General features: G+C 51.1%; 1 protein-coding gene across 1 annotated transcript in view; it reads right to left on the reverse strand.

The window, feature by feature from the left end:
• LOC119376496 (protein spire homolog 1) overlaps positions 1-12,893 on the reverse strand; it is a 202,430-nt gene that overhangs the window by 91,224 nt on the left and 98,313 nt on the right. Inside the window, exon 3 of the mRNA XM_037646304.2 lies at positions 663-956. Within this exon, the coding sequence (XP_037502232.1) occupies positions 663-956 (294 nt within the window). The remainder of the gene's footprint in view (positions 1-662; positions 957-12,893) is intronic.

Here is a 12,893-nt window from a genome sequence, read left to right on the forward strand (position 1 = left end):
GAGCTACAAACACGTCACAGCTTGCGGGAACATTTAGAAACTTCACGAATGAGAGTCCTTCCTTTCTTCTCGCGAGAATAGCGATGTTGCCGAAAGCGGCAATTTCTAACCTCCAACGCGGCTCAACAATACGGAACACACGCAACAGCCATTCCACCGGACTGCGCAAGATATACGACGCGCAGGGACAACAACGTTCGGGTTTTCTCGCACGCCCTGCACTCGTCAAAAAGACGAGCACGACGCGTCCATGGCGATGATGACGATCAGTACCGCGGTGAGGCAGACACACAGCGAGCTTTGTACGGGTAGATGGTAAGAGTTCGCTACGGGACTCACGCGAAACTGACCAAAACGTGCGCGCAGGGGCCTCGCGGTCACGACTCGATAAGAAGGTCCCTGTGTTTCTTAGTCCCGCCGTAAACGAAACCTCGCCCGGAAGAGCGCGTTCCAGAGCGGTGTCCGAAGACGCGCGCGCGATGCGGTCAAGGGCGAAGTCGTGAGATCATGTGCATCGGTCTGCCGCGTGCGCACGTCGCACGTGGAACCGAACAAAGGGACCCCCAGGAAACTGTCTCCGTTAAGAGTGCTTCTGCGTGACCGTTAACCGCATGCCCTGGGAAACTTTCCGGCGAAGAAAGGCGCAAGTGAGGAGCACGCACCTCGAGCACCTTAGCGAGCGTCAGGCCCGCTCGATGCGGGGACTTGCCGGGCCCGCCGCCGTCGCCGCCGCCCGGGTCGTCCTCGCCGGAGTCCTTCTCGATGCCTTCGTCGTGACAGTCTTCCTCGCCCGATTCGTCGTCCGAGCTCAGCTCGGCGTCCGAGTTCGCCTCGGGGTCGGCGGACGTCATACGGTCCAGAAGCATCTCGAAGGGTCGGCTCAACACGTGCTCCTCGTCCGGTCGGAGCCCGTACTCGAGCGCGTGGAACAGTACCAGGCCAAGGCTGCACACGAGCTGCGGGCAACAAACACACGTAATATCAGACAATGCTCACAATGTACAAAAAGACTGCAACACACGTACGCGACACGCTCAGTTCTTCGCGACGAGTTTGACTTCTGCATAATACTCCACAATCTTTTTTTTTTTTTTCCTTTTCTTTATAATTTCGATAGTTTGCCAACCGACATAAAGAAATAAGGCCGGCTTCGGCTATATATCAGTAGGGCTCGATAGTTCGGCCTATGGAGTCATAGTCCGTCCGGCGCTTTGGTGGATGCAAGGCAGAGCCGTCGGAGCTGGATTAAGCCAAAGCAGGCCCACAAAAAGTGTTAAATCCGAGGATGCCGGAGCCTAGCAACGTGGATAAATATTCTTGCATGGTCTATGAATGTGGCCAGGAATAACCGACGGGGTAAGTATCACCCCCCCCCCCCCCCCCAAGAATATGGAGTGGGGATGTGCGTCACATGGTCGCGAGAACGTCGCTGCGCAGCTATCAATTTCATGCGCGCATCGGATAACACCAAACTCCGTTTTTCTTCCTTTTCGCCTTCACTTTGTGGGCCATAAAACGTGTAGATATATCACGTCGTACACATGCCAAGTAATGGGAAAACGACAGGTGTGTCAATCCAAGACGACAACTCTCTCGTTCTTGGGATCATCTCGGAACCGTAGCCTAAACCGGCGTGCACATGTATGTATATACGCAAGCGCTAATAGACTAAACAACGTCGCACGCCATTTCCGCGCATCACCTGTCCCGAGATTTTCATTTCCCGCAAGCAAGCGGCATGGAGGAATGCTCAGCGAAACGGAACACGGCCGCGCACACTTCTCTCCCGTACATCTCGCAGGCCCAGTGGTCGAGGTGCCGTGAAGAGGCTGCATACCGAGCGGGGTTACACCTGCGGGCCTCTATATAAACACGAAAAGTAATTTCCTCGACGTTTTCGCAGCGCCGGCTTTGTGCGGGGTTTGAAGTGTCTCGGAATGGCAAGAAGAAAAACGAAGAAATAAAACGCCTATAAGCAGGCGGAGAATTGCGAAAGCCGACGGACGGACTTCCTTTCGCTCCGCGATGGGAGAAATCCTGTTTTGACAGGGGGCATGCTTGGGGGGCGGCGAGGCCAGGCGGCCACTTGACCTCTGCAGTGCGTGTTCCGATCGGATGCCACCGTTCCCGTGGTTGCGTGCTCGCCCCCTCCTCCGCACAAGGCGGCCTTATTTGGTCAGGGCGATGCCCCGATGCCGTCTGCAGGACCCCGGGGATCGAATGCCGCTCCAGAGAACCAGGCACACATGCTCGCCGGAAAGGCATGGAATGCAGGAAAACTTCTGGCCGCGAGGTTCGTTTTCTAGAGGCTTGACAGGCCGTTGAACGAGTTGTCCTCGGTAGTTGAATGGACAGTTAACACCGCTCGTCCGCGCTGCCACGTATCTATCACAAGCGATACGACGCAAAACTTTATATGGCACATCGATCCTTCTGCAGTTCTAGAGGGAAGGGCCTGAAAAGCGAGTCCCACAGACAGAGCAGGGCGTAGCCAGATTTTAATTCGGGAGGGCGGGGAGAGGTCTGAGCCCTCCGTATGTATGTTCGTGTGCGCGCATGCACTACGCCCGTGTCGACAGATCTGCTCCGTCAGCTGCCCTTGCTGGCCATATTGCCCACTAACTAAATAGGACACAGTTTCGCATAACGTATCAAAATTTGGCCCGATGTGCCACATACGCGACCAGTTGTATGAAGAGAGTAGGCGACCTTTGTAGTCCTCCCAAGGCCAATCGTAAGAAGATACCGTATATTGATCTGGAAAACATAGGAGGTATGCGCAAGCTTACCGTTCAGTTCTACTAAACGTTTGTCCGAAGTATGCTTCGTTCGGCCATGCCCATTCATTAAATAATAATAATAATAATAATAATAATAATAATAATAATAATAATAATAATAATAATAATAATAATAATAATAATAATAATAATAATAATAATAATAATAATAATAATAATAATAATAATAATAATAATAATAATAATAAACCAACAAGTATACAACGCCTGGTTTAATGACATATTGTTCACATAACAAAGGTACACGTGCGAGTTGAACAAACCGAAACAATGAGATAAAAGGCAAATCGGCGATATATGCGCGGCCTCGTCATGACGCGAAATTGGAGCATAGGCTGCTGAAAGTTGCTTCGATCGTCTCGCTATGCTGTGCTGTTATGGCGCTGCGGCTGGCATGAGAATTGTCAGCGCTGGTTGCACACGAATACGCGCCAAGCTCGCTGCGACCATAAAACGAGGAAAAGCACGTTGCACAGGAAGCAACGATGTCAGGAAAACGAAATACCTTTGTGATGCCATTCAAACATATCTCACAGAAGAAAATACGGCGCGGATGTAAATATTGCGCATGAAACATTACACGCGAGAAACATCTTTCGGCAGCCACGCATCGCGTCGGTCTGTTATGTCATTCAAAGCGCCACATCGCATGCACGGCTCGAAAGCTACGAATTACGCACAGCTGCCGCACGCATGCTAAATACCGCTCGCATCACTCTATCACACTTTTCACAATGTGGGGCATATTATATGCAAGGGACGCAGCATCCGTTAAGAGCCGTGCTCGAAGGCTGAAATAAGGTTCCTTAGGCGGCGCGGCACACCGCCTTGCCCTGGTCGTATATTGCAATCGTGCAGCAGCGCCTCCTATGGAAATGTGCCACCGACGGAAACGAGTATGCCAGGGCTTTAGCGAACCTCTCCATACCGAAAATACCAGCGACCAGGATGGCGAAAACGACAACCGCAGGTCTAACAAGGCACGACACAGAAACTTCTGCGCGAGGCCTCGATGCCCTCGAGGAATGGGCAACGTGAAACACGGTGCGACATGAGCGACCACCGGATAAAAACACGTAACCGGCCACAAAAAAAGAAGAAAGAAAGAAAATCATGGCACACGCGTGCTGCAGCATTTCCGTCTTTCAGTGTATCTCACCGCATCTCACGCAGTCTCTGGCAAGTGACCCACAACATACGATGGCGCACTTGGCTTCAAGAAAGCCGTGACCCACGGCGCCTGCAGCAGTGTGACCAACTGTGGAAACGCAACTGGCAATCCTGTCCTACCCTCAACGTGCCAGATGAAACAGAGTATCGATCGACGCATACCGATGCCGCCAATCTGCAAGCAGAACACGCCGCATGCGGACAGCGGTGGCCAAAAAAAAAAAAAAAAAACTGCGATTTCGACAAGGCAGCGACAGCGGCCATTGTTTATCGTCGCCAGGCGTCCTTGACTGCAATCGGTGCTCTGCCATCGCCGCCGGTATTCCAGCCGGTTCGCGGAAACGCTATGCAGAAAACCGCAGCCGGCGAACGCTCCCAAGATGGGAAGGGGCGATTAAACAGCGTGCACGATTGCACGCAAGAAAAAGCAACGGGAAAGGTACCGCGGGTGCTGTATTGCAGCCGCGTCGCCCGAGGCGCACAAATGAGACGCGCGGCTGAAAAGGAACGGCCGCAAAAGCGAGAACGAGGAAGGACGCGAGAAACACTGAGAACAATTAGCGCTGCCCATTTAACGCCATTCGCTCTGACATCTGCAATGAAGTATACGCGCTCACTGTGACGGGGCGCAACAAGCGAAGTAAACGTGCTCAAATCGAGGTCAACGAAGGAGCCTTCAAAAGCCGAGTTGAATACGAGCACAAAGGAGTACCCAGTACTCCCTCTGTTTTCACAGAGGACACCAGGGGCGTAGCCAAGGGGGGGGGGGGGGGGTTCAAACCCCCCCCCCCGAAAATTTTCAGTTTTACTTGCGTATATAGGCACGCACACATACAAACGCACGCACGAACATACATAAAGTATGGTTGAACCCCCCCCCCCCCCGAAAAAAATTTCTGGCTACGCCCCTGGAGGACACCCATCAGGCTTGGCCGTGCCACCTGTTCGAGCCCATGCTGTGGGTGACCCAGTGAATGCGACCTGCGCATTGACGATCACATCACGGTGAAAGACAACACACCGCCATGAAAGGGAAAAGAAAGGCGATATAAACGCGCATGCGACAATTCGTTAGCGTCGTTTTCAGCTTTGTTTCGCCTTGTGCAAACTATAGTCATTGAGAAGACGATTAGTGACTCGCGAGCACCTTCACGAATCAGGCACGGTTAATGCGACGACGTTCGCGCTTTCGCTGTCACGGTGGATTTCTACGATTGTTAGCATTCACGGGCCGTGTACACATACGGAGGACGACAGTTTTCGAGTGCACAGTGGAACGATTTAGTCCACTTAGAAAAATACTGGAATCTTTTCTGCAGAACTTGATGCCACATGCGTGGTGTCAGCGCTGCAGCTGATATATAGCACGAGAGCGATTTAGAACGGCCGCTTGATCGATATGACCGACCGCGGTTGCGTCGACACTATTCAGACGCTGTTAAAGGCAGCTGCAGTCCATTACGCCAACAGCCACACAGCCTCTGCAGGCCCAAGACTGATCACACATGTGGCGGCTCGAGTCGACATTCGACCGTCGGGAGTGTTCGACAGCGAGGCAGGACCTTCAGTACATGTTGTTCCTTATATATGTACTCGACGCCGAACGCCGAGAGCCATAACACTCCCAACTCTCCAGTGAAAGCGAACCTTCCAGAATTTGCCGCTGGCATAAGAGTTGGCAGATACCATATAGAAATGCATACGGACCACAGCGCGCTTTTGGACGAGGCAATCGCCAAATGCCGCGCGGTTGAGCTGTTGCTTCCCGGCAACGCGGACGTGAAGGAAAGTCGTGTCGACTTCAAAGCCATCCGAGCACCATGGAGAAGTCACGGGAGCGCAACCGCGCCACACACATCCTGATACCGCGACATGTCGCTGGCGCTATTTCACTCAACACTCGTGCGTACGTTGCGCTCTCCAGTGACCATCTATTTTGCAACAGTCGGGCGCGTTCGTAATGAGTGTAGCCTTTCGAAGAGGACGAAAGAACTTCCTTCACGACACTCTTCGTCACGTCAAGCCAGTAACAATGTAAGCCTGAAACAATGCCAATAGTATTTTAATGTCCTCCACATTTTCTGTGAACAGTCCGAAATATGGGGGCGGTCTCTATGGCCACATAACCGCCAAGAGCCCCGCCACCGCCCCCCCCCCCCCTTGCTTTTTTGCGCCGATTAGCGAGGCACTGGCGCGTATCCACACCAGCTTCCCACAAAACTTGTTGCTGTTGAAAAGTGAAGCCCCAAGGTTGAACTACTTTCCTTGCTACAAGGTTTTTATATTATAGCCAGTCAGCAATACCTGTCGCCAATCGCCGCCGTGAAAGCGTGCTAAGTACTTGACCCTTATTTGGAATAACGTCAACCGAAGCGTAAATAGCGTTTTACCAGCAATCTTGCAGCGCTCCCCGAAAATCTGTGTGCGACTGCGATATTCTCATGACAACACTATCCGTAAATAAGAGCCCGGGAAGGTTCCGTTCTCTATTACGAAAACAGCCTGTTCGGCATATAGTATATCCCATACATAACACATGGCGCATGTATCGGGGCAGACACGCAAAACCAGCAGAACGAAGGGATAAAAAATTAGAAGGTCGGATGTACGTGCTATCAACAGCGTAACGAACCTTGGCATACATTCAACTAAATGAAGACTCCATTTTTAAATCTTTTTTTTCCCTCTCCAGGCGCTGCTAAGTCCGCGATGTCGCTTTCACTGCGACGCACGCCAGGCATCGCTGAGGATCGCAACGCGGCACGAATAACAACGACCGCATCGTTGAAGAAGTGCATTGCGTGCGCCGCACACTAGCGGCGACGAGCTTAATTTTCCTTGGCAAGCAACGGTCGGGCACAGCAGCGATGTCGAAACGCTGCGACCGCCTGCGGCATTTAAGGCTGCAGATTTCTGCGGCGATCGCGGGTGCCTCGCATCGTTACTTAGGCCCAAATTCGTGACAGCTGTACCAAGAGAACTAAATTGGCCACTTAGAGGCGCAATTTACAGTTCACAGGTCACACGAGCTATAATGCGTTTTCTTTTCTTTTTCCCTTTCCCGTAGCGAAACTGGAAAACAATGGCGCGTAATAATAGCCGGAATAATACCGACGGGAGTCAGCCCCCGTAGATTGCGAGGCCAACAGCACCGAGACACCACTGACCCGTAGAGCTGGTTTTATATTATCGCTTTTGTGACTTGTTCGGCTATACTTCCTGACATTGACTGTGCGAGCCATCAGCCCACCCTTGCCCCTTTTCTAACGGGGGTAAATGAACGCAGGGGTCTGGAAGGGAGGCTACAAGCTTCACAGGGTCACCGCACGGGTGCTGCCACCTTTCAGAGCACTCGACCCTGACGCGCCATCTTACTGGCCGCCTCCTCACAGTAGAATGTGCTCTGCATTCGTATGTCTTGCTTCTCAAGGAAAGCTCCATTTTCGCAATAAGAACTCGAATTATTATTATTATTATTATTATTATTATTATTATTATTATTATTATTATTATTATTATTATTATTATTATTATTAAGGCGGAAGCCTTAGACGCCTCATCAAACGCGAAATTTGACCGTCGGCAGCTTCGGCGTCAACACGAGGGATGCAAAATCATCATCACGTGATGACGTCACATACCGTGACGTCAAATGATGACGTCACCACATGACGCCGTCGCGTTAATAGCAATGCGCGTTAATACTGTTAATTATTTCAGCGATGAGGCGAAATGCAAGTGTGCTTAGATTTATTTTGTAAAGAACCCCAGGTGGTCGAAATTAATCCGGAGTCCCCCGTGCCTCGTAACCATATCGCGGTTCTGACACGTAAAAACCACAGCAATTATCAATCATTTACGGGCCTTACATCGACAGGCGATGATCTTTAACTTCATATGAAACTTATACCGCGTCATTGTCGACAAGATGAAAACCTTGAACACGACGCCGAATGCCAAAGTAACCCCTCTGCTAACCAAAAACAACAATGTCGTGACTGACTTAAGCGCAGAAAGTAATGCAACAACAAAAAAACAAACGTATTTTAAGAGTTGCTCAAACACTTCGAACGAGAAATGTGACGTGTGATATCCTTGATGCAGTAGTATGCGCTACAGTTCTTGCATCAGAAGGACCCCGGCTCAATAAACGGCGCATCTGCACGAGGCAAATGCGTCAGTTATTTCCACGATATAGCGTATTATGTGTAACATGTTGACACTCGTATTTGCTTAATTTTTTTCATTTTATATGACGACTGGAATGATATGACCTAAACATTTAGTGCAGGTATATATAACCATATGTAACAAGCTCTCAAACACAAAAAATACGAACCCGTGTAGTAAAAAAAAATAATGATAAAAGGCCTAGTCAGCAGCTGTAAGCTGAAGGTCACGGGGCACTGCACACAGTACACATCAAACACGAGGCGAGGCTCAATCCGCGGGAGAAGAGTGCGCGTCGCGTTAAATCCAGATTATGAAGAAGAAATAACTGTGAAGATGGAGGTCAGCGAAGCTGTGACTATGGTGAGTCTATTGCTATATATAGAAAATATATATTTACATTATTGACAGGGCGCACTCCCGTCCGCTCATACTGGCGTTCTTCAAAGCGCCGAGGAGAGCCGCGCATTGTGAGAACGGCCGAGGAGCTTGGAGCTCCTCGGGCATTCCCACAGTGCGCGGCCGCCCCATATTATAGCGACGACCGTACCGACGCAGCACCTATAGACTCGACTGACGTGGCACCCGCCACCGCGGTATACTATATATATATATATATATATATATATATATATATATATATATATATATATATATATATATATATATATATATATATATATTGCCACGAGCATGGGATGGCATTGCGATACTCCACTGTGTGTATGTGCCACTGTGAAACTGACGAGAGGAGAAGGAAGTGGAAAAAGACGAAGAAGCCGTGTTTCCTATGTCGGTTCAGCTCGACTTCCTTGTGCCCCGACAGACAGAGGTTCTGTACCGTCGGTAATAACGTGACAATATGTTATGGTGCTCGACTGCTGACCCGAGGGTCGCGGGATCGAATCCCGACCGCGGTGACCACATTTTCGATGGAGGCCAATATGCTCGAGGCCCGTGTACTCCTATATTTACGCGCACGTTAAAGAACTCCAGGTGGGCGAAATTTCCGGAGCCCTCCACTACAAGGTCTCTCATAATCGAATCGTGGTTTTGGGACGTTAAACCCCAACAATTATCATTATCGATTGACGCGGCGAAACACGTACGAGAGGACACCAGGAGTTTTTACATCATGTCCTTCAGAGGTATCCTATGCCACTACCAAAAACATTCAACGCAGCCTTCGTGTTATATAAACCGATATACTATATCCGCCGCCGAAAATATTCTTCTACGGGTCGTTTTGTCCACGGACGCGATATGCCAGAACCTAGCCTTAAACAGCTTCGCTGTTTAAAAAAAAAAAAGAAAAGACGGCACATCCCACTGACTGTGGGAATCGGTGAGCGCAAAGCTTTGACGAGACGGCACGGCAAAACGGCCCACCATGAATGGATCCGCAAAATGGTTTTTGCTCGCCCGTAATGGCCGAGACGGCGCACAAAGAGCAAAGGCAAGTCAGGGGTGATAAACTCGAGCGATCACTTCCGGCGATACATGATGTTCGATACATTTCGCGTGTGTCTACATCACGGTGTTAGAATAGTTGTCTACATGCGACCCGTCAACGAAAGCGCTTGTGGCACAGCGCCAGAACCGTTGTCATCAGGCTGAGCCCACAGGCTGCGTTTGTGGTGAAAGAGAACGCAATGTGGCGGTGTAAATCTTGCTTCACTTGATTGGTTACCCACCGAGTCAAGCTGTCCTGGCATCCACGGGCCTTTCTCCTAATGCAATCGCCAAACTCACAGTCCTCGCCGTATGCTCCTATATAATCGTCATACGGCCCGCCGCGACCATCGCTCGCGCCACCTGCGGCCGTGGGCTGCAACGCTGTTCGTGCCCTTTTTCAATGATGCCAGCCCAGGGGACGAACGAAGGTATAGTAGCTGACCCTGATCTCAACGCCGTATTCGCTGCCTCTGAACGCGCATTAACCGCGATGGTTCCGTCCAGGGGGAGGAGGAAAGAACATTATTAAAGCCATAGCGATGTTGTGAGTTTAGATTGCTTGCTGCCAATCCAAAGGGTGGTGGCCAATTGCTGGCCACGACCGTTTTGACCCCGTTCGGTATGTCTACTTCATTTTTGTGGTCAGCGGTGCACAGGAGTGACTCTCATGTCTCATGGGAGGAAGTTGGCAGTGTGATCAGTGCATTCCACCAAAAACGAGACGAGATTTTGGGTAGCCTTCATGCAGAATGTGCGATTGCTAGGGCAATCCTTTATACCTCGTCTCCATACCCAATCAATATACTCACTTGACTCGCGGACAGCTCGTCATCGTTTCCTTCTCCACATTTTGCACCCCACCGCCAAGTCAGTATACCAGAACCCTGCCTCTCATCCACCTTGCATATTTTTCGGTCGTTCTGGGTGGCCATGGGCACGCAGCTATCCTCGGCAATGAGTGCTTTCATGCGCTGGCCCAAGAACCCTCAGACCGAACCACCACAGCCTCTCTCGTACAACTCCCTGTTCGTCGACTTGCTCAACAACACTTGCGTTTCGGGCGACTGGGTAGAGCAGGTGAGCTGAAGTCGTTGCGTTCGAATCCCGCCTTACCCAGTGACGATGCGTCTTCAGGGAACGACAGCCGACCGACTCAAACAAAACCAGCAGATTGTAGCCAAAGAAATATTCGCTTTCAAAACATGTATGCTCCGCTGAACGCACGCTAAGAGTGTCTTGCTTGTCTACGGCATTCGGGAACTTCGCAGGGCGATTTCTGAGTTTATTTCCTCTATAAAGCTTCGCGAATGTGGCAGTGCGTTACCGCACAGAAAGATATTGAGAATAGATGCTAAACAGTAACGTGCACGTGTAATCGTTGTCACTCGTTGACATATTTCAAGCCAACTTATACGATGCGCGAAGCTTCTTAATCGTAGGTTAATTTATCCACTGACGAAAGTACTGCGTGCAAGCGTTCCCTGAGGGCCAAGTGAAATCGATGTCGTGCAGCCACATTAGCGGCATATTCGGCAACGCGTTTCGGCTGGTGCGCCGGGTCGCCGGAAGTGAGTCAGCAGGGCGGCCGTCGTCCCTCGGAGTCACGCGATCTGCCAAACGCAGCAGCAGGCCCGCCATCGGCTGGGCAATGGAAACATCGCTCAGCCGCTCCCAACGCGCGCCCCTCACAGTGGCCTGGGCTGTCAGAGGCACAAAAGCAGCCGAGAAGGCGACCGTCAAAAGCGCGTCCATCGCATATGCCCGGTCAGACAGCTCGATATACGGCTGCAGGGGTTCAGCGCTCGAGACGATCCGGCCGAGCGGCGAATGACAAGGCCGCTAAGTGGGCGTGCGTGCGCTTCTTCCCCCGACGAGCTCCGTGCACGCGTCCTTCGCGGAGACCCCGCACACCTCACCCGCCAAGGTCAGCGTGCCATCTTCGTCGTGTCAATCGCTGGTCGACGGACCGCAGGCACGCGCGTTTATAAACTACGCGAGGGTCATTTCCACCCGTCGTATATCCTTTAGGACTCGTTAAAAATCGCTCAAGGATTCTCGCGCACATCACGAGCGCTGCAGAAAGGATCGCGACTTCGCGCTGCTTACGCGACTCGCCGGGTCAATGACAGTTGCAGATTTCACTAAGATGGTCGCTACAACATTTAAATCGCGACAGATCACTCAACTTTGTCGAATATAAAATGCGACGGCGAATTAGGAAGCGCGGCCCCGCACATCAACTTTCAAGAAGAAGAAGAAGAAGAAAAAATGAGTTTCGCCGCAAGGGCGAAGCAATGAATGCGACAGCAACAAATTGTGATGTTATACCAAGTAAGGCTGGCAGCTAACTCTTTTGGATCCAATCTCGCGCAACTATGCAAGACGCTGCTGTAAGAGAATACGGCCGCTCCAGGGAGAAAGCGATTTTTCGTGCTCTCTGTCGTCTCATCGCAAAGTAAAAGCCGTGAGCACACAGCACGTAGTACATCGGTAAACGAGCCGTTTGCTGATGTCTGCCGAGGTAGCGACCGCGTCCTTATGATCAAAGTTCGCAGTTGCTGCTCGAGCTATGCAGCCCCAGCCACCCCCCCCCCCCCTCCCCCCCCGACGAAAGACGGGTGAGGCATTTCCTCTCTGGTTGAGGAGCGATCGACGACACGACCCGCACGCGGGGTTATGTTAGCACATGCGCACTCCGCGCGACGGAGATGGCCGGCTCGTTTCATCTATGCTTCAGCCGACTTCATCGCCAGCGCTCGCGCGCTTTTACTCGAGGGTAGACCATACGATGCGTGGGGAGATGTTACCGATTCGAACTTTATAAAGAACATGGCAGCGACGGCAAAATCCCGTCGAGAGTGCCCATATAATTGCTATCGCAATAAAAAACGTGAGCTATTTCGGATTCTCAATAAATGTTTGGCAGAGCGTTTTAAAACGGTGACAACTCGGCCACGGCGGTAAACACTACACGCGCCATATACGCGCGCGGCGATCTTCAGCCGACTCGCGTGAAACACCCGAGCATGCTGTGAGCACCACTTCAGTCACAGACGGAGCATGCGGATTCAGAAATGTGCGCGCGAAATCTACATGCAGGGCGAGAGAAACGTCCTCCCAGCTTTCACATATGTGGCCCGAAACTGAGCTGTCCATCTATGTAGTCCTCAAACACTTCTACCTCGGTTCCTCGACCTCTCAGGGCGGCCGTATTCTTCCTCCTCGTAATGATCTAATACATTATCAAATACACAGAACACACTTTCTGAAAAGGAAAGGAGTAATACAATATTTCGC

Source organism: Rhipicephalus sanguineus, chromosome 1 (assembly GCF_013339695.2).
Source record: "Rhipicephalus sanguineus isolate Rsan-2018 chromosome 1, BIME_Rsan_1.4, whole genome shotgun sequence".
NCBI classification, from domain to species: domain Eukaryota; kingdom Metazoa; phylum Arthropoda; class Arachnida; order Ixodida; family Ixodidae; genus Rhipicephalus; species Rhipicephalus sanguineus.